This window comes from Chanodichthys erythropterus, chromosome 7 (genome assembly GCF_024489055.1).
Source record: "Chanodichthys erythropterus isolate Z2021 chromosome 7, ASM2448905v1, whole genome shotgun sequence".
Taxonomy (NCBI): Eukaryota; Metazoa; Chordata; class Actinopteri; order Cypriniformes; family Xenocyprididae; genus Chanodichthys; species Chanodichthys erythropterus.
Window position 1 is genome coordinate 32,119,078 of NC_090227.1, and position 22,343 is coordinate 32,141,420.

The 22,343-nt window shown below is 35.0% G+C and overlaps 1 protein-coding gene across 2 annotated transcripts in view; it reads left to right on the plus strand.

Moving 5' to 3' along the window:
* The window catches only part of itpr2 (inositol 1,4,5-trisphosphate receptor, type 2), a 106,049-nt gene that overhangs the window by 68,888 nt on the left and 14,818 nt on the right, over positions 1-22,343 (plus strand). For both annotated transcript variants that reach the window (XM_067390229.1, XM_067390230.1), the window contains 17 exons: positions 754-856; positions 978-1,165; positions 1,239-1,419; positions 3,659-3,903; positions 4,279-4,479; positions 4,682-4,792; positions 4,989-5,084; positions 5,253-5,369; positions 11,315-11,425; positions 11,589-11,781; positions 11,883-12,008; positions 13,914-14,089; positions 15,357-15,521; positions 16,300-16,483; positions 19,105-19,137; positions 20,860-20,990; positions 21,402-21,567. In XM_067390229.1, the coding sequence (XP_067246330.1) occupies positions 754-856; positions 978-1,165; positions 1,239-1,419; positions 3,659-3,903; positions 4,279-4,479; positions 4,682-4,792; positions 4,989-5,084; positions 5,253-5,369; positions 11,315-11,425; positions 11,589-11,781; positions 11,883-12,008; positions 13,914-14,089; positions 15,357-15,521; positions 16,300-16,483; positions 19,105-19,137; positions 20,860-20,990; positions 21,402-21,567 (2,527 nt within the window). The remainder of the gene's footprint in view (positions 1-753; positions 857-977; positions 1,166-1,238; positions 1,420-3,658; positions 3,904-4,278; positions 4,480-4,681; positions 4,793-4,988; positions 5,085-5,252; positions 5,370-11,314; positions 11,426-11,588; positions 11,782-11,882; positions 12,009-13,913; positions 14,090-15,356; positions 15,522-16,299; positions 16,484-19,104; positions 19,138-20,859; positions 20,991-21,401; positions 21,568-22,343) is intronic.

Here is a 22,343-nt window from a genome sequence, read left to right on the forward strand (position 1 = left end):
AAACCTGTTTTCAAAAGTTTGTGATTTCAGGCCACCAAAACGCCATTGTTGTGTAAATGAACGGCCAAAACGCATAAAAAGTTTAGTTGAAAATGGTGTCGTGTACACCGCCCCAAGGCTGCATTTATTTGATCAAAAATAAAGTTCAACAATTACATTGTGAAATATTATTATATTTTTAAATAACTGTTTTCTATTTGAATATATTTTAAAATGCAATTTGCTCCTGTGTCACATGATCCTTCAGAAATCATTCTATGCCGATTAGGTGTTCAAAAATACCCAATTAGCATAGAATATGCTTTAAATAAAAAAAATCTTATTTAATATTTACAATGTTAAAGATAGATGTGCTGCTTGATATTTTGGTGAATAGAAAGTTCATAAGAACAGCATTTATTTAAAATAGAGGTTTTTGATAAAATTTTAAATGTCTTTATTGTCACTTTTGAGCAATTTAATGCATCCTTTAGTATTAATTAATTTATAAATTAATTTATTTAATAGTATTTAAAATATCTTAATGACTTTGTTTATATAATCAGATTTAGGAACCTGCAAGTTCTGTTTTTTTTTTGTTTTTTTTTAAGCATTCCATAATATTTAATTAAAGTAAAAGTATTAATATTTTGATAATATAAGTTATAGAATGATACCTCTGTCTATCTATATATGGGATTTCTTGAATGAAAAATCATGTAACATGCCATATTTTGAGGATGACTCAACTGCCTTCTTCTGTTGTTTCCTCAGGGTAACACACTGAGGAAGAGTCTCCTTACACACTACTTTGGCAACCAGCGGCCACACACCAAAGCTCTGGAGTACAGCAGCGGGAGCAGTTCTTCTTCCGGAGGTCTGGTACACAGATGACCATCATCAAAAGCACTTTCATCCCACCATATACATCCTGTTGCCCAACTTCTGCTTCTCTCATGCCTGACTCCATGTGTTTCTATGTGTACATGTGGATATAGGTGGCTCCCCAGGGCAGGATTCTGATAAGCCAGGCACTAGCGTAGCAGACATCCAGTGTGCGCTGGACAACGTGGGAGCATCCGAGCTGGTCATCGACCTCATCGTCAGCACTAAGAATGACCGTATCTTTGAGGAAAGCATTCTGCTGGGAATTGCACTGCTAAGAGGAGGGAATACACAGATTCAGGTATTTACAGGTGCTGTTATACATTCACAACAGGGCATCCACAAGATCCAGATGATGTTATGTCTCCTTGCAGAACTCTTTCTACCACCAGCTGCACAAGCAGAAGAAGTCTGAGAAGTTCTTCAAGGTCTTCTATGACCGGATGGAGCAGGCTCAGAAAGAGATCCGCTCTAGTGTGTCAGTCAACATGTTTGAGCTCAGCTGCAGGAAGAGAGAAGAGGAGGGGGAGGGTTCTGGAATTCGATATAAGAAAGGTATACTTCCACTTTCTTTCAGGAGAAAAAATCAACAGTTACTTTGTTTTCTTTATGCACAATATATATATATATATATATATTTTAGACATTTCTGTGTGAGATTGACCTGGAAATATTTCTTTGCATATTTTCAGAAGTTCGCCTTCATACTTAAATACTGTAAATGAGATCAGAGGTTATATAGATAAAGATTTGCCATAGATAACCAATTTTGTTACTTTGAATAGGTTGATTAATGGTCTGAATGAAATTGAGAATGATTGAGAAGTTACCATGGGAACCTATTTGGTGTTATCTGAATTTGACAAAAGAAATATAATCAACTGGAGACATAATAAATCTGGCCATTTTAAACTGCTGTGGGCTATGGACATGTTTTGTATATACTTATTAAGATGCTGTGTTTAAACATCAAGGTCTCTCTGGACTATAAGTAAAATAACTGCTGCCGTTTTACTAACTCTGGTGCCTTGGTGGAAATTTATCTCCAACAAAGGAAGGCCCCAAAAGACCGCAAACCAGGTGTGATGTCTTAAAGCCTAAAAATAAACCTTTAGAAATCACTCCTTCTGTCTCTTGCTGAAAATAGAGACGTGTCCTAATTGCAGTGTTCTGCTTTATCATGTTTAGTCCAAAAAAACCGACCTAGACTTTCTAAATGATACGCTACGTCTGAAATAGAAGTATGTCATTGGTCCTGTGAATACCCTGTTTATCACAAACAAGTGTGGCTTAATGCATAGCTATTCATTTGAGTGCAGTTCAGGCCAGAGGCAGCATAAATGAAGGGACAATCAGGCATATGAATAGTATCTGTCCCCATTTCAGCTGCTGTGCTCCATATCCTGTCACATGAGGTCATGTGAGGGGTAGCTGGCACTGTATCAAAGGCCTGCTGTTAAAAAGCAGTGTTTTATTTAACACTTCTCATCGAGAGAGGAATGATTTCAGATTCGCCTAGTGTCAAACAGTGTAGTGCACAAGACATGATTGTTTGATAAAGAGAAATATTATTGACAGTTAGACTACATGGAAATTGAGATTCGAATAATAAGATTTAAAAATGTGCCTGAACATATATCCAAAAACAACAAAAATGTCCATTTCTCTCAATACCTGCAATGTACTATGGATGACTTTGAATTGGTATACCAGTTCTCTAGTATGCTGAAGAGAACTTAATCAGTATATTGTACAAGAATTTGTCATTTATTGAAGATGTATATTGTTTGCTGTTTCTTACAGCTATAGACATTAAGTGGGGCTTAGTCTATCAATATCGGGTTTTCAGTTACCAAATTTACCATTCCACATTTGCACATATTTTTTTTTTTTTCCAATCTTTTCATTCTTGGGACTTAATATTCATTATGATGCACTAGGTCAACAAGAGACTTTGAGTGAATTACTAAGTAATTTCCTCAAAAGATTTGTTTGAAAACACTGATTCACTCAGGAATGAGTCACAGTGAATCATTTGTTTAACCAAATCGTTCAGTAACACTGATTCATCAATGTATGTTAATAAATGTGTTAATTCTCCTCTGGCTTCATTTGAAAAATATCATTGTTATAGCCTGTAATATTGTCTCTAAGTTTAAGTTGTTAAAAATTCTATTACTTCTTGTTTATTGAACTGTAATATAAAAGCAATACCAAATCAATATCACAGAATCACAGCTCTTGATTTTGTAATATTGCTTGATATTGTGATATTGATAAATATATCTTATCAAAAGTACAGCACCAAGTATGGATGACAGGTTTTGAACTTGAATTGACTAATGTTTTGCAAATGTTCATTAATATTACATCCCATAGAGTTTTGTTATAGTTAAATAAATAGAAATCTGTTAAAAATAATGTCCAGTTATTTAAATACAGCTGAAATAAATGATAAATATTTGATGAAAAAACTTTACCTAAACTTAAAAAGCCTGAACGAAAGTTAGAAATGTTTCCTTAGCAACTAACTGAAACAAAATAAGCTGAAGTACAAAAGTGATTTAAAAATACAACTGAAGCAAATATAATTAAAAGCTATTTTTTTTTTAAATACCTAAAAATAATAAAACTGACAATCACTTAAAAACTTAAATTAAAAATTAAAATGAAAAGTGAAAATATAAAAATAAAAGCTAGTTCTAGATAATGTTAAATACTGAATAATACAAAAAAATAACTGATTCTGTAACAATTTAATAATCTGAAGTTCACTCTTTCTTGTCTTATGAAGTTCAAAACTCCTTGCACCTCAGAGAAGAGATGCGGGGTCAGCTTAAAGATGCCTCCTCGGTCACCTCAAAGGCCTACAGCACCTTTCGCCGGGAACTGGACTCTGAGATGGAGTCAATGGGGTCAGGAGTGGACGGGATGGAGGAGGTGGTGGAGGAGGCCCAGATGAGCCAGGCCATCACCATCATGAAACCCATCCTTCGCTTCCTTCAGCTGCTCTGTGAGAATCATAACAGGGATTTGCAGGTAGGTGATGCATATCTTCCATCATTTTTATTGGTCTGATTTTGCTCAGCTTTAGTATGTTTGGCTGTAAACCATTTTAGTGTATTACTAAACACTGCAAGATGAGATTGGGCATAGTGTGCTTAGAAGTGAAAACCAGGGATGCTTCCTTTACAGTGTCAAAAAATCATAGGGCTTTAAATTAGTGTTTTTCCATTGTGAGAACAAAAAGCACCTTGATGTTTGAAAGGTAAAATTTTTTGTTGTGCAGATAAACATCTCAAGGGACCCCTGACCTAGTTAGGGACGAGCGTGTCTGAATTGAGATACCAATTACTGCCACTCAGGACTAGACTTGTGTTGTTAGTCCAAATCTTTCTGTTCTCTTGTATACAGAACTTTCTGCGAGATCAGAACAACAAAACCAATTATAACCTGGTGTGCGAGACATTGCAGTTTCTTGACTGTATCTGTGGCAGCACAACGGGAGGACTGGGTCTGCTGGGGCTCTACATTAATGAGAGGAATGTAGACCTTGTCATACAGACGCTTGAGACCATCACAGAGTACTGCCAGGGTCCTTGCCACGAAAACCAGGTATTTATTTGAAACGTCATCTCATTGGAAAATGGGGGGCAAATTTGTTTCCACATAGAGTCCAAGTGTTAGATTTAGTAGCATATCTGAACTTTTTTCTAGCTTTATTAAAGATAAAATGCAAAAATAAGTATTTTCTACATGTCTAAGGCTTAACAAATAATAGTTTGTGATCATAGATTGTGTATTTCCTCCTCCGCAGTCATGCATAGCCAGGCATGAGTCAAACGGCATTGACATCATCATCGCGCTCATTGTGAATCCAATTGATCCATTGGGAAAGAACCGACTTGACCTTGTGCTGGAGCTGAAGGTACTTGTTTGTTTGCAGTTACTCACGTAGTCTGAATAAGGAGGCAATTGGTGTATAATAAAATTTTATAGATAAAAGTAAGTATTGCAAATTTTTGATTTGGCATGTAAAATCATTAGCTCCAGGGGGAAAAGTGTGAATATTTTTTTACTTCACAGTCATTTAATTTAAAAATGCTTTTTTTCTTTATAACCAGAACAATGCATCTAAACTTCTCTTGGCCATCATGGAGAGTCGTCATGACAGCGAGAATGCAGAGAAGATCCTGTACAAGATGAGACCCAATGAGCTGGTGAGCTCATCTATATCATACAGTAGTGCTGCTGTTGGATGATACTGTATATCAGCACTCTTAGTACCTGAACGAACTGCTGTGCAATTAATAAATATAGTTTAGATAATCTGTTATCTGCTAAAACATGTCCATAAATGCAGTAATGTTCTGATGCCACATCTACAGGTTGATGTGATGAAGGAGGCTTATGTTCAAGGAGAAGAGCGTGAGATTGAGCTAGAGACATCAGATCAGATCACACCTAAAGATGTTGGCCACAACATCTACATCCTGGCTCATCAGGTAAGATTTACATGTTTACTGCAAAACACTGTGAGCTACACCAGTGATTCCCAAGAGGGTCTGTTTACATCAGGAGTACTTAGAAAGATTTACATTTTGCTTTGCTAAACCTGTAAAACTGAATACTTAGCAGGATATGGTAACTAATCAGGGTTAAAGGATTAGTTCACTTTCAAATGAAAATTAGCACAAGCTTTACTCACCCTCAAGCCATCCTAGGTGTATATGACTTTCTTCTTTCTGATGAACACAGTCGGAGATATATTAATAATATTATCCTGATTATAAGATATATTATCCTGATGCATCCAAGCTTTATAATGGGAGTGGGAGTGGGATCAACGAGTATGAGCTGCAGAAAGTGCTTCCATCCACATCCATCCATCACAAACATACTCCACACGGCTCCGGGTGAAGCAATGCGTTTGTGTAAAAAAAAAAAAAAAAAATTTAATAATTTATGAAGTAAAATATCTAGCTTCCGCCAGATCGCCTTCCATATTCAAATTACAGAAAAAAACGGAACTCATATCGCGGCAGTTAAGCTTTTTCCGTAAGTTGAATAGGGAAGGTATAGGTATATACTGCAAGAGTTTTACACTTTCTTCTTAAGTAGAATACGGAAGGCGGAAGCTAGATATATTACTTCATAACTTGTTAAATATGGATTTTTATATTTTATATCTATATATCTATATGATAGTCATATTTAAAGTTTGATAGTGGTACATGGCTATCTACATGCTTTTTTGCCATAAAAAAAAAAAAGAATCCCTCTGAAGAAGGGTTAATGCTTCTTGTGAGGAAATCCTCAATCCAGTTGTGCATTTCTCAGTTTCTATCTTCACTTTCACTTCCACACGCTTTTTTGACAGGCTCAGCCATCTGTCAGACAGTTTATTTCTGTCTAACTGGCTGCTTTCATAATGACATAACTTCAGGTGTTCAGCTATCTCTGTTTTTCAAACACGCATCACACAGACGAGCAAGAGAGAACTCAAGTGCAAATATGCGTAATTCTCTCACTGTTTGATTTGCTAGAATAATAAATCTTGCCATTTTTTTTCAGTGAGATTTTTGTTTAAAATTCAGGACTTTTATTCAGACCCTGTGGCTATTTTAGATGGACAACAGTTTGAAAAAACACTGGCCTATGGCTATATGATCTAGTTGGGTAGGTTCAGTCTCATTGTCTTGTGTAGATTCTCACTTGTAGAAAACAAGTAGGGCTTGAGGACATAAGAGTCAAGCAGAGAAAGAAAGAGATGAGGTCAAAGGTTAATCCCTTATCTTGTAATATCACTGACACTGAGAAAGAAATAAACAGAAATTATTTTAAAGGGGACCTAATGTACAAAATTCACTTTTACATGGTGTTTGAATATTAATTTGTGTCGGCAACGTGTGTACACAACCCCCCTATAATGGTGAAAATCCACCCACTCCTTTTTTTTTTTTATATTCCCCATAAATCATAAACAGTGTCTCAAAATGAGTCATTTGCATTTTCTATACATTGTGATGCCACAATGTGTGACAACAATGTGTGACAGAATCTGCCCTATTAGCTTAGATCCTTCCCTAAGTGAGCTGTACACAGACCACCATGTTTATCTCCTCAATAGCTGTTCCCATCCACCTATTTTTATTCTCATTTCGGGATATTGCATAAAATAAAAAAAAACGCTGAATGGAAACGCCAAGATGCACATAAATTCGAAAAATTTACATAAAAAAAAACTTATGTGCTCAAATGTCAAATGAATTTTTGTATGCGATACGAAAACATGCACATAAACTGCAATGGAAACCCTTACCGAATAAATTCCTTGATGCGCATTAAAAAAGATATGCGACTTTGCGATGGGACGGCATAACAGGACCAACCTGTGGATTGATCTCGTTGAACATCATCTGAAATGCTGTTTAGGTCATCCTGTAATGCCTGAGAAAAGTCTGTGGTAGGGCTGCACGATTAATCGTACGATTTGAAAAAACCCATTGAAATCGCGCTTAAACGATTCGTCTTAGTGCGATTATGAAATCGCAAAGCTGCAATTATTTTTTTATTCGTGGCTTGTCAACGATGGCTCCAAATGCTAATCCATCTGAAAACATCTGAAAGTTTGAATCGCTTGTAATGTGCATTTGAAAAAGCAACATGCGTCAAACATCTTTCCAGACATGAGAAGCATTTATTAACATCTTGTCCAACAAAAGAAAACATTTAATAATATGTTTTACTCCAAACTCACTTCATAACGACAGTTGCGCATCCTTCTGTCAGATGAAGTGGCTTCTTACACAGAATATGGAAGTCGTGTGTTTATTAATCATGTTTAATCAATCAAAACGTTTCAATCTTCTGTTTATTCAGCTACAGCGATTGTATAAGATTTCATGGAATGACGCGTGTTCTACTTCGGCAGCAGGGCATATTTGCAGTTTCTGCCCGAGAGCGCCCTCTGGCTTTCAGATGGAGAAGCGTTTACTACTGATCACAGAGCCGTACAACTCTGACAAGCTACGCATGAAATAATCGCAGCCTTGCGATAGCGTGCGATAAATTGTGCAGCCCTAGTCTTTGCCTGATTGTGTTCTCAAACACCAGGCATCTGAATGCAAGATAACACGACAGCGTTTATTGCATTTCGTCTGTGCTCTCTGAGGTGCAAATAATTTTTTATATACAAAATTGATTATATACCGTGGCTTCTACTGCAGCAATTTCCATTTTTCATGATATTAAGCACCAGTTTATCAGCAAGTGACGATTTTGTTCTCACTAGATGAAAACAGCACTTTATTCGCAAATGTTTTATGCAATATTCCAAATTTGCGCATAAGTTAAATACCGCAACTTTTGGTTAAAACATTGAAATGAAAAATGAAAAAATAGCTCTGCATTACTTTTCCTTTGCTTTTCTGTGTAAATGCGCTAGATGGATGTGTTTGACCATTGCGCTCGTGTCTCGAATCTTTACAGTGTCTCGCACAGGAAAGGGCGTTTTAAAAACGCAGCACTCAGGTTAAAAGAAGCTTAACTTTTTTTAAAAATGCAACTCGACACCTTGTGTTTTCCATTGACTCACTGTGTGTAAATAGCCCCGAATGGGAGAAAAAACGCAAGCAATGCAGTGGAATGCAAAAAAGCACTCTGTGGAAATGGCCTCATACTGTTTCTCCTGTTTTGTTGTTGCTGGAGTATCCGAGGCACAAGGTGTAAAGGCACAGCCCTCTTCTGGAAAAGGGAGGCAGGGAGTAGCAGCTCATTTGCATTTAAAGATAGACACACAAAAACAATGTGCATTTTGGGCATTATTTGGGCATGGTACAATAAATGAACTGTTGGATTATTTTGAGCTGAAACTTAAAGACACCTAAGACTTCTATTACATCTTGTAAAAAGAGACATAATAGGTCCCCTTTAAGAAATGCCTAAACATGTACATTTATTAATGAGTGGTTAATGAGTGGTGTTTGATAAGGCAAGTGTCACTGTTACAATTGTTCAATCTTAGAATTTGGAGTTTTCTAGTAAGTAACCACAGAGAAACAGCATATCATAACATGCTAAAAACCATCCATTACACCCTAGCATTGTGGCGGTAACTAACCTTGACCAAGAACCAAGTTCAAGTCGTGTTTGCTTCAGAATTTAAAAAAATATATACACATACATTCATGTATTTTCATGTAGATTCATGTAGTTGCATAATGATGCAGATGGTTTGAAATGTCAGTTTTGGGCACAATTAAATTTAAAAACGGAAATTATTAAATAGTTTATTTACCAAAGCATTTAGCTTGTTTGATCTAATATGTAAACTTATGTTCATGAGAGAACACTGTGTAAATGTACTTTGTACCTCAGAAAGTTGAATCGAATGATACTGTAAACAGTTGGTTTTCCACAAAGAACATTCCTATGTTCTTTTTTCCCATTGTGGTTTCCATTTCTTTTTGTTTGCTCAGCACTGTTGGCATGGTTGTTTGTTAGCTACAGTGCTGAAAAAAACAACTGCCAAATACAAGATCCTCCCATGTTTACTTGGTACATGACAAAGTAAATGACATTATTTGGTGCCAGTTTAGCTCTCTATTGCGTGTCTTGCTCTCTTCCAGCTCTTATAAACAGATTCCTGATGTTAGCTTTGATCTGAAATGAAAAGAGCACTGTAAACATTGTTGGCTTAGACCTCAGTGAGGAGACGAAATGATTTCACCTTCTTAGTGTCTCAGTGCGCACATCTTTTGTGTTCTTTCAGCCTGTAAGAAAACGAGCATGTAAATCCCTCGCTCCTATTTACCGTGTTAAGGCCATTATGCGATGAAGGGAAACTGAGGGTGTGTGGAATGATTGCTTGTTTGTCTCAAGGACGTGTCCTTGCTTGAGGGTACAAAGTGACAGTCTGCCTTTTTAGAGAGACTGGTTACTAAATAGAAAAGTAAGTAGTTTGAGCAGTCTTCATCATATATGAACTGCCTTGTTTTTTTTAAGGAGATGGTTCTTAAATGAATTGCTTGGATCTTGCTGAGCATTATTGATCGTTCGTTGCCCTTTGATCCTTCATCTGTTGGAACTGATTTTCAGAGCGCTGTTTTTGATTAGGTTGTCTCTGGATGCTGTTGTCTCACTAATGCATCTTGGTCACATCACTATGGCTATTCAGTCATTGAGATAAACATCAGAGTTCCTCTGCGTGGGCTGATCTTAAAATGTTTTGATTTTGAAGTAATGAGGTTGATCGGTCCTGACCTCATGAATTGACTCATCCAGGGGTTGCTTTGGCATTATGAAACTGCTAAATTGCTAATGTAATTTGTGTTAGCCAAGTCACCAATGTGTCACTAATAGATTAATGGTGTTCCTGCAACTTCAAGCACTTTGTCTCAGAGGTTGACTTTTATTAAAACTAACAAATTATAGCTTTTTTTATTTTTATGGTTTTTTTTGCTACTTTTCAAATGTGTAGATTTTATTGATGTACAATTGTACAAAAATCCATTAGAAAATTATGAGTATAATATAGTATATATATAATTTTATTTTGTTTTACACAAATTATGACTGTCCCTCAGTTATAGCATTATTTCTACCACATCAAACTTCTTTATTAGTTTGTTATTATTCTTTATTATTTTATTATTTATTACTTCTTTATTCTTCTTACTTTATTAGATAATACATTTTTACCAAAAGTTAGTGTACTTGTTTTCCAAGAGATGAAACACGATATATGAAGAAAATAAAGATAAAAATAAAATCAATATCACTTGAATACAGACTCCAATCATGTTGTAATTTTTATTTAGTTATGCAAAAAGGTTTTTTTAAAAATATGCATTTTTTTAAAATTCATGTAAACTCATAATCTCTCAATTAGTTGCAATTATAACATTTTTTAAAAGGATAGTTCACCCCAAAATTTCGTCATTTACAATTTTTGGAAGAATTTTGTTTTGGATGTCAGGTATCTTGCTACTGTTCTTGTCCATTTTAATTTTATTTCATTGTGTATTTAGCATACATAAAATTCTAGCTATGAAATTAGACTTAGCAAGACAAAATAGTTGCCATTTTATTCTAGAAATGTCATTTCCACATTAGTCATTTTAATCAAACAATGTTACCAAATGCAACACATATTTTAAGATGAGGTGAAAATGAAACTGTGGTGGAATGTTTCATGTCATGTTTTTGAGCAAAAATGACAGAATTCACCTGTATTGGTCATGTTTTGTCATGTATGTCCACTGATGGATATTATTAGCAGACAAATTAAAAACAAATTCAAACTAGTGAGGCAAAGTGAGTTAGAATGTCTCTAGTTTTGAAACTAGTAAGAGTTTATTTTTTTTAACGACCACAGGGCCAGAAGTGGCCATAGTTGAAGAATCGCCCTGCGGTTTCTGAATCTGTTGTGTTGTTTTTTTATGATCAGTTGGCACGCCACAAAAAAAACCTCCAGCAGAGTTTGAAACCTGGCCCAGACCCCAGCATTGATGGAGAAGCTGCACTCCGATATTACGCCAACCACACTGCTCAGATAGAGGTACATCAATTTGAGAGTTTACGATAACTGGCTTTTCTGTGGATTTAATATGACACATTTGAAGTCCCATTTACTTTTTTTTTTTTTTTTAAGTCAAAGTGTATCAGTTAAAAATGATTTATTACTGATCTTCCAAATTTTTTTTCCCCAAAAAATTTTGTAGATTGTTCGTCATGATCGCACAATGGAGCAGATTGTGTTTCCTGTGCCCAACATCTGTGAGTACTTAACAGAAGAATCAAAAGTGCGTGTGTTCACCACCACAGAGCGAGATGACCAGGGCAGCAAGGTCAACGACTTCTTCCAGCAGTTTGATGACCTCTACAACGAGATGAGGTGGCAGAAGAAAATAAGAAGTGGGTTGTTTTACTTTGTGATAAAAACAATTGTAACAATTTATCACCAGTTTGAGTCTGTGCCGGAGTAATTATACTGATGTATTGGTGTGTGTTTGCAGATAATGCACCACTTTTCTGGGTGTCAAAACATATATCTCTATGGGGTAGTATCTCCTTTAACATGGCTGTGTTAATCAATTTGGCTGTGGCTCTTTTCTACCCGTTTGGAGATGATGGAGATGAAGGTATGGCTTTGATTCTTGATATCTAAAAAGTTGCATAATTATGGCCCTATGATTTCCACGGCATGAAAAATGCAGGCAGAATCACGGAATCCATTCATAAAAATGCAATTTACTGTACAACATGGAATGTCATGGAATTTAGCAAAAATTGGATGAATAAATGAAAAGTACACATCAAATCGCATATGGACTAGTGTCTGTGAATATTAAATTGTAATATTCTGTGCGAATTAGCGGTGCAGTTTTGTCTGCTGCACATACTCAAGAACACATTATGTCGTTTTTGTGGAGTTTCACAGAAGCTTCTTCTCTAGAGCTGCTCTAAAAGTCACTTTATTCAGCATTTCATCATTTAATTTAATAAAAACTATTCGCAGAGTCTCAAAGCTATGGAAGCTTGTTTCTGCCACTAAATAAAAAAATTAAAAAGGTAATTGTGACTTTTTCTCACAATTCTGACTTTTTTTTCTCGCAAATGTGAGTTTTTATCACGCGATTCTGGCTTTATAACTCTCAATTCTGATTTTTTTTCTCAGAATTGCGAGATATAAACCGTTGCGAGTTATAAAGTCAGAATTGATAAACTCGCAATAAACCCATCTTTTTTTCCTCACAATTGGACATTAGAACAAGCAATTGCGAATTTATATCTCACAATTCTGACTTTATATCATGCAATTCTTACTTTATAACTCTCAATTCTGATTTTTTTTTCTCAGAATTGCAAGATATAAACAGTTGCGAGTTATAAAGTCAGAATTGCGTGAAATAAACTCACAATCGCATCTTATAAAGTTTATATCTCACAATCCTGACTTTATAACATGCAATTGTGAGTTATCAGAATTGTGAGATATAAACTCGCAATAAACCCATCTTTTTTTCCTCACAATTGGACATTAGAACAAGCAATTATGAATTTATATCTCACAATTCTGACTTTATATCATGCAATTCTGACTTTATAACTCTGACTTTATAACTATTTTTCTCAGAATTGCGAGATATAAACATTTACGAGTTATAACGTCAGAATTGCGTGAAATAAACTCACAATCGCATCTTATAAAGTTTATATCTCGCAATCCTGACTCTTTTTTTTTTTCTCAGAATTATTATATCTCGCAATTTTGACTTTATAACATGCAATTGCGAGTTATCAGAATTGTGAGATATAAACTGCAAATTTATATCTCACAATTCTGACTTTATATCACTCAATTCTAACTTTATAACTCAAAATTGTTTGTTTACATTTCTGTATTTCTGTTTATATATCGTTAGTTTTTCAATTCTGAGGAAAAATATCAGAATTGTGAGATAAAAAGTCACAATTACCTTTTTTATTTTTTATTTCATTGCGGAAACAAGCTTTCATGCAAAGTTCTTAACTACAAATTGCTGAAATAAAGGTTCAGTTTAACTTGAAAAAATATGACAGAAATGTATATAGTAGAGTAGAATGTACTTCTTAAAGTAGTAATAACAATAATAAAGCAGTTTTTAAAACATTTTTAAAGGCATATCACTGTTTTTCCATCCATGTTTTAAATGTAAACCTCTGTTGTGCAGCACTTTGTTTGCAAAATTGTTAAAGTTTTATGCTTTCATTTGATTACCACAGTTTTTGATAATAAATTTGTATTAAATCATAAAAAGAGAATCCAGACAACACAGAATTTCTGACATTTCTTTATAGGGCATTATTATTGTTAAAATTTTAATTTATTAAATGGTCATTTTTGATTATTAATATTTAATTAAAACAGAATCCAGAAAAATGTAAATGGAAAACACATAATTTGTGAAAAAAATGATTTCAAAGGGTCATTAAATCATGATGACATTTTTTAAAAGGGTAGTTCACCCAAAAATCTTCATGCATTTTTTTGTCCTTTCTGTTAGGTACCTTGTCATCATTCTTGTCCATCCTGCTTTGGGTGGCAGTGGTCGTGAGCACCTTCACATTGTTTGTTCTTCCCCCGCGTGGAGGTATCCTGGTGTTTCTGGTCACCGTCATCTTCCGCTCCATTTACACACTGGGCTTAGGACCCACACTGCTGCTTCTGGGGGCCGCCAACGTAAGGCAAATTCATTATCAACCATTCACGCTTCATTTAGCCCATCAGTATTCAGCGTCCTAGAATTGATTAAATGTCAAAGTGTATTTTACATTCATAAACCAACCAAACTCCTATTAGAAAAGACCAGCCACTAACACCTCATGTTTGCTGATTAATTGTTAATACCCATTAATTATAAAAAGCCGCTCTATATCTGGCTAAATATGAAAGATGGCAGCTCAGGATCTTGAGTTGCCATTTTGCATCAGTGTCAGTTATGATGACAGAAGCGGCTGATGTGCTTGATGTGCGTTCAGATAAAAAATGAGAGTGATTTCATGCCTCCCTCTCAGCCAACTGGAGCTCCAGCCTTCAAACTGCTGACACGTCCCTCTGTTGTGTCAGTCTGTTTGCGTCTGTTCAAGCTGGTGTCTCCTCAGCCATTATGGCACCACATGAAGGACCAACAGAGACATGTGCTGAAACAGATTCTAGGAGTCTGGGATCTGTTATACTAGATGCCACTCGCCACGTCTTCTAGTGGTCTCCACAAACCATGTTTATCCTCGCTGCAAGTGAGATCGTATATATATTTTCTTTCACCTTGGTCATGGTTTTGAGGATGAGGACGTCACGCAACTGTCCATGTTGGCGTCTGCCTAATCTGAGAAGTTTCTACCAAGTGACATGAATTTGCACCAGGTCTGTTTACACCTGGTCACTTAAAGGGTTAGTTCACCCAAAAATGAAATTTCTGTCATTAATTACTCACCCTCATGTCGTACCAAACCAGTAAGACCATCGTTCATCTTCAGAAGACAAATCAAGATATTTTTTGATGAAATCCGAGGGTTTCTGAATCACACAAAGGCAGCGACGACATTGCACCTTTTGAGGTCCATTAAGGTAGTAAAGACATCGTTAAAATAGTCCATGTGACTATAGTGGGTCAACCTTAATGTTATGAAGCAACGAGAATACTTTTTGTTTAAAAACAAAAAACAACTTTATTCAACAATTTCTTCTCTCCCCTATCAGACAAGGTGTAAACAGGTACATATACACTTTAAAGTTAGCAACAAAGGATATGGAAACATTTTCCTTAATTATAAGCCTATTTTCCCCCGACTATGCATGATTTATATGATAAGGTGCATTATATTATTTGCATTTCTTTTTTTTTCTTACTTTCTTTTTTTTGCTATATGTGAAAAGTGTTTGAATTGAAGGATGTTTTAATGTGATTGTAAAGATGCTATTGTTATCTTCTAATGTCTTCTCACAGCTGCTGAATAAAATCGTGTTCCTGGTTAGTTTTGTGGGGAACCAGGGCACGTTCACACGAGGGTACAAAGCAGTTATCATGGACATCTTCTTCCTTCTGCACGTCAGTTACGTCATTGTGTGTATGCTGGGTCTGTTCGTACACGAGTTCTTCTACAGTATCCTGGTACGACTTCACACCTTTTGCAATATAATTTTTTTATATAAATGAAATTAATGATTTATTCAGGGGTTTTTAAAAGTGGGGTCCAGGGATGCTTGCTTTTAGAGAAAAAAATTCTCAATGTATTTTTATGGCTTAGGATATTAATTAAATAGTTAATACAATCATTTAACATATTTACAGATTTTTTTTGTTATTACGGTTTTATTCTGGCTTCTAAAAACTAACCAGAAATTATGAGAAATTCTATTGATAGCAATAGTTTTAACAGTAAGAAATAAAAAACAAATCTGTTTTTTATCATTGTAAAAATTTATACACTCTACAGATTTTTTTAATATTTATGAAAGTTTCTTATGCTCACTAAGACTGCATTTATTTGATCAGAAATGCAGTAAAACCAGTAATATTGTGAAATCTTACAATTTAAAATAAATGCTTTCTTTTTAATATATATTAAAATGTTATTTATTCCTGTAATTCAAAGCCTAATTTTCAGCATCATTACTTCAGTCTTCAGTGTCACATGATCCATGCATGTCACTTAATATTTTTGTGAAAACCGTAATTTCAGAATTCTTTGATGAATAGAAAGTTGAAAAGTCTTTTACATTGCTACAAAAAAAAAATTGTCACTTTTGTGTTTTTTAATACATATTTAATAATTTATTTGGGCCTTAGAACAATGCTTATTTAAATCATTTTACTTTTTATAATTATTTAATTTTGTAAACAACATGTTTGTATTATATCTTCCTTTTTTTTCGTTCTCCTTCTCTAGTTGTTTGATCTTGTGCGTAGAGAGGAAACGCTCCTAAACGTAATGAGGAGTGTGACAAAGAACGGCCGCTCCATCTTCCTCACAGCTGTTCTGGCTATCATCCTGGTCTACCTGTTTTCCATTGTGGGCTTCCTCTTCTTTAAAGATGACTTCCTTATGGAAGTAGACCGCCTCCCTACTTTAAGTAAGCATGAAGTGTACATGATGTCCCCGTCATGCTCTTTGCTGTATGGCCTTCCAGCTGCACATTGTGGTTTTGGTCTTTCATTTCATATTTCCCAAATGTTCTGCATGGATGAAGTCATTGTCATGTGCTGATGTGCAACCCTGCATATCGTATGTGTAAATGACTTGGTATGGATAGCAGTTAAATGTCTCTTTTAGTGAGATTACCACATGTGTGATGAATTCTGTATGTACTCAGTGCATCTGTGCATGCATGCACACACATGTGGATGCGTGAAGGTGAAGATATATGTGTTTATATGAACACACATGGCCATGTAGTGTTGTTGAGATGGGAGAGGACCTTCTAGCACATGGCACCTGTTGCATAACCCAGCAGTGGCCACACTCCCTTATGTAATCACTTCCTCTTTGCACTGCAGCACTGCACAAGCACTGGGGACAGAAAGGGCACATGCACACTGGAATAGAACAAACATGATTTAATAAAACATTTCTATTGAGAAAAAACACCTTTAACTTGGTAGATATGACAAATAAACTAAATAAAATGTACATTTTTATAAAAATAAAATAAACATGATTTAATAAAACATTTCTATTGTTGAAATACAAAACTTTCAACTTGGTACACTGTAAAACTCAATTTCAGAATACTCAAAACATTTGAGGAAACGTATTACCTCAAAACATTTAAATAAACTAAGTAAAAAAATTAAGTTAGTTGAACTTTCTATTTTTGTGACAAGTGGGGTGGCGCCAAGAGCTGTGGAAGCGGAGCAAGGCCAGTGTGGTGCACAGATGTGTCTCATTAAAGGGATAGTTCACCCAAAAATGAAAATTTGATGATTATCTGCTTACCCCTAGTGCATCCAAGATGTAGGTGACTTTGTTTCTTCAGAACACAAATGATCAGCCAAATAATGTGAGTGGATGGGAGCTTCAACTATAAGAGTAAATAAAACTTGTATAGACAAGTCCAAATTAAACCCTGCAGCTCGTGACGACACATTGATGTCCTAAGACACGAAACGATCGGTTTGTGTGAGAAACCGAACAGTATTTATATCATTTTTTACCTCTAAAACACCACTATGTCCAACTGCGTTCAGCACTCGTTAGTAAGGTCTGATCGCGCTCTGACAGCGGCAGTGATGTCTCGCTCTCATTGAAGTGTATGCGCGAGACATCACTGCCGCTGTCAGAGCACGATCAGACCTCACTAACGAGTGCTGAATGCAGTTGGACATAGTGGTGTATTAGTTTATATATTGGTGTATAGATTGTGTTCCCATTGACATGCATTATACGACTGACAGACTGCAACGGTTGGAGTTAAAAATCATCATTTGTGTTCTACTGAAGAAACAAAGTCACCTACATCTTGGATGCGCTGGGGGTAAGCAGATAAATATCACATTTTCATTTTTGGGTGAACTATCCCTTTAACAATCACATCACCGGCATCCCTTCGTTCCCACAGTTCTCAGCCTCGCCCAACTCATCATAATATTAATTACATACAGTACAGTTAATTTACATAAACATCAAATTCAGATCTTGGTTAAATGTTAGATAGCAAATAACACGTGCTATTATAACTATCAAAGAGTCTGTCATTATATACTTGCATGTACTGTATATAATCAAACCACATACAGTATATTATGGTCTTAAAAGTTTTGCAGCCTATCCTCAACCTAACCGCCTGCTCTTCCTCTTTACCACAATGGTAACCTACAAAACTAACATAACAGAACCCCCTGTAATCCCGACATAACACAACACTAAATACTAACTTATGTCTTCCTATTAGAGATGCACTGATATATCGGCTGATAAAAGCAAATTTTCACACTTAAAAAATAGCCGATAATCGGGGCTAAATATCCCATCAATCAAAAGAGGGCAGGAAAATGCTAAGAAACCAGTTTGATGTTCAATAATTATAGTAATTATATGAATTAATAACATTCAGAAACTTTAGAAATATTAATTTAATCTTCAGAATTAAGTTAATGTGTGTTAATATTAATTTGAGTAATGTGTTTGTTTATAACTGATACTAGTTACTCTGAAACAAGTTGATGAAATGGACAGAATAAAGTTTTTATTTGCATTTCTTTCCAAATATCATGATTAATTAATAATTTCATTAGAATTAATAATTTAAAAGAAGGATAAAAGGCAGAACCCCCAAACTATCGGTATCGGTTTTGGCAGATATCTCTGAATAATTGGTATCGGTGGAGAAATTTAGTATCAGTGCATCTCTACATCCTATGTTAATCTTGTGCAAAAACACACAAAATAACACTTAATTTCAACATTTAATAATACAGTCTGACGAAAAGCATGCTGGGAATTAGAATCAATGAACAATGTCATTATTAGTACAATGAACTTTCATTATTATTTGAGTGAAACAAACTCACTTCATTTAATTAATTTCACTGTTCGGTTTTACAGTGTAGGTGAACTTCAACTAAAATAAATGACAAATAAACTAAATCAAATAAAACTTTTGAATTCACAAATGCATTCTATGAATGCGGATTTTGATATTTTTACCAAAAAAACTCAATTTAACTGATAAATATTTGTTTGGTTTGTTTTTAGAGAGGCTGAACTCCCCCTTTAGTTCTCACCACGGTAAGTCACCTCTGTATTTGTTTTTACAGTGGCAGTGGCACCCCCAAAAAAAATTCTGGACAGTTAGTGTAAAATGTATGAATGTTATAAGAAATGTATAACGAAATATCAAATCAAGTGCCATTTGTTTCAAGAAACGGAGCACGTGCCAACTTTTTCAAGCTAATTATTTCACAAAAAGATACTTTTAAATGATAAAACAATAATATTGTGTAAAATTAAAATGATTTGGACACTTTATGGTTTTTATATGTTCTGAGAAAAGCTTTAGTATCATTTATTTGCAGATGATATATTTTGTGTGTAATGTAGTGACATTTATGCATTTTTAAATGATTTAGGTGTTAGCCCAGTTTTCCATATTGATCTTTAAAGATTAAATATTCATTTAAGGTTTAAATGGTTAAACATTAAATGACGTCTGTGGTGTGATTTCCATTGTACAGCTCTGCTTGTGTACTGTTAGACTGTAAAATCCTAGACTCATGGATTTAATTGTGTAGTTTGAATGTCGCATTGAAAAGGACATAAAGAATAATTCAGCATTTACTGTGCAGCACTGCAGTTTCTCTTTTGATTTAACCTCTGTCTCACACTTCAGCTGAATGTTCTAGCATAATCTGCGTTAGTGGTGGCATGTTGTGTGATTTGTGTGTGTGTTTATGGTGGATGTCGTTCTGAAGTGTTTGTTTGTGAAAGGCTGGTCCTGTGTATCTATTATAGAGGTTAAGGTGCTGAGATGACCCGTGAGAGAGAGTGTGTGTATGTGTGTGTGTTGAGGAGATGACTCATGTGCTTCTTTGTTCTGCCTTGCCCTGTGAGTCTTTCAAGATCACCTGTGCTTCTAGATATCAACACGTGCGCTCTCTTTCTCTCACACACTCTTACCCTCTTTCTTTCGTTGACCTCCCCCTCTCTGTCTCCCATCTCTCTGTGTCCTTCACTTATTCCTTACTTACCTTTTCAAGCTCAGTCCTTCAATCTTCCTGTCTTTCTTACTTTGTTAATGTGTCTTTTCTTAGTCTCTGCTCCTGCAAAATTTCTTTTAAAAGTCTATTTGCCTTCTCAAACTGTGTGGGGTCCAAAAGTCTGAGACCACTAGTGAAAATCCCTCTTATTTGCATGTGATGGATAGATGAATAAATGGAATGATTGATTGATTGGAGCAGGGAAATATGTAAAGTCCGAATGTGTTATTTATAAATATGAATGAAGAGTACATTTTAAAAATGTAATTATGAATCTGAATGCATAATTGTAAATTTAAATATTTAAAGAAATATATACTGATTAATAATTATAATAATTAGTCTGAATAATTATCTAAAAAAAATATATATATATATATATATAAGTAAAAATCCTATGTTTATAGTTATACAACTGAATAAATAATTATGAAGTATATAAATAAGTAAAAATCCTGAATATAAAGTAATTGATCTGAATATGTAATTAATATATAAATAAAAATATATATTTAAATCTATAAATAAAAATGTACGTAAAAATCCTGAATATATATATATATATATATATATATATATATATATATATATATATATATATATATATATATATATATATATATATATATATATATATATATATTACCTGAATAATTATTTATTAACTTGCACAAATACTTAAAATATTAAATGTATAAATCAGTGTATATATATGTTATCTGTGTCTGTATATCTGTGTGCTTTTTCATGCCAGTGGAAGAAGAGGATGAAGATGGTACAGAGCGTGTGTGTGACACCCTGCTGATGTGCATCATTACAGTTCTGAACCATGGGCTGAGGAACGGAGGAGGAATTGCAGATGTTCTGCGAAAGCTCTCCAAAGAGGTGAACAGAATATCATCAGCGCAACACATTCAGACATGAGATACGCCAATAAATCCTTCCTGGCGTCACTAATACTCTCAGTATAATCCATGTTTAAAGCGGTGGAATCTGCAGGCATCTGTACATCATTCTTTTACAGACCCCTGCATTCGTTACTCGTTATACTCTCTCTGAGCATCTGTCTGTATTCTTTGAAGCATTGCAAAATCAGCCACGCCTGCTTCAAAGGGTCGGTCTGTCTTTTTTGGGGATGATTGGAAACTGGACCAATCATTTGAAGGAAAAAAAAAAAAGTCTTTTTTTGTTTTTGTTGTTATTATTGGGGTCTTATTTTGTAATATTTCACTTTTTACAGATGAAAAATATAAAGTAAATACTTCATTTATTATCCCATTTGCTGTTGCTCCTCAGGAGCCCATGTTCCCGGCACGTGTCGTGTATGACCTCTTGTTCTTCTTCATTGTCATCATCATTGTATTGAACCTCATCTTTGGTGTGATTATTGACACCTTTGCTGACCTGAGGAGTGAGAAACAGAGAAAGGAAGAAATTCTGAAGACCACCTGCTTCATTTGTGGTATGTATTGCTTAAAGGGAACATATGAAAAACAGGATTAGCTCATATTATAAGTGTTTGTTTCCATATGTTGTAGAATTTCTAAACTGCTCTATTTTTCATGTAAATGAAAATGAATTGGTTCCTGTGGTCATGAAAATATTTGGCTTTTCAATTAATCTCTACACCAAATCACTGAATCTTCCAGTCACAAATTGATATGAATTATTCTTTATACCTCAAATTGGGAATCCATGAATAAATTGAGTGTTATGATGGAGCTTCAAAGGGACATATTATGCTTTTTTCAACTTTCTTTGGCGTGTAATGTTGCTGTTTGAGCATGAAAAAGGTCTACAAACCTACAAAGCACAAAGTCCACTCCAAGTCCACATTTAAATAATTCCCACCCAAGGCATACCCTGGTTTAGTTGTGTTAGTAGTGTGTTGAAATTGCAGTTAGGGTAAGGGGCTTTTCCCAAACACACTCGAAGCGTTTGACCAATCACAACACACTGGTCCAGCTGACCAATCAGAGCACACTGTGCTTTTCAGAAGAAAGGGTTTCATAGAGACTTCCGGTCTAAACAGAGCGTTACCAAAGTCATTTCCAAGGAAAGTCTGTTCACTCGGCAGCCATACTTGCAACGCCTCAGGGCAGCTATTTCGGGCATCCAAGACCAAGTCCTATCTATTTGAATGGGGGAATCCTGAAATCTCAAACTCACAATTAAATAACATATTTTAAATCAAATAAGGTGTTTTTTTTGAACATTCAAGCATGAAAACTTATTCTA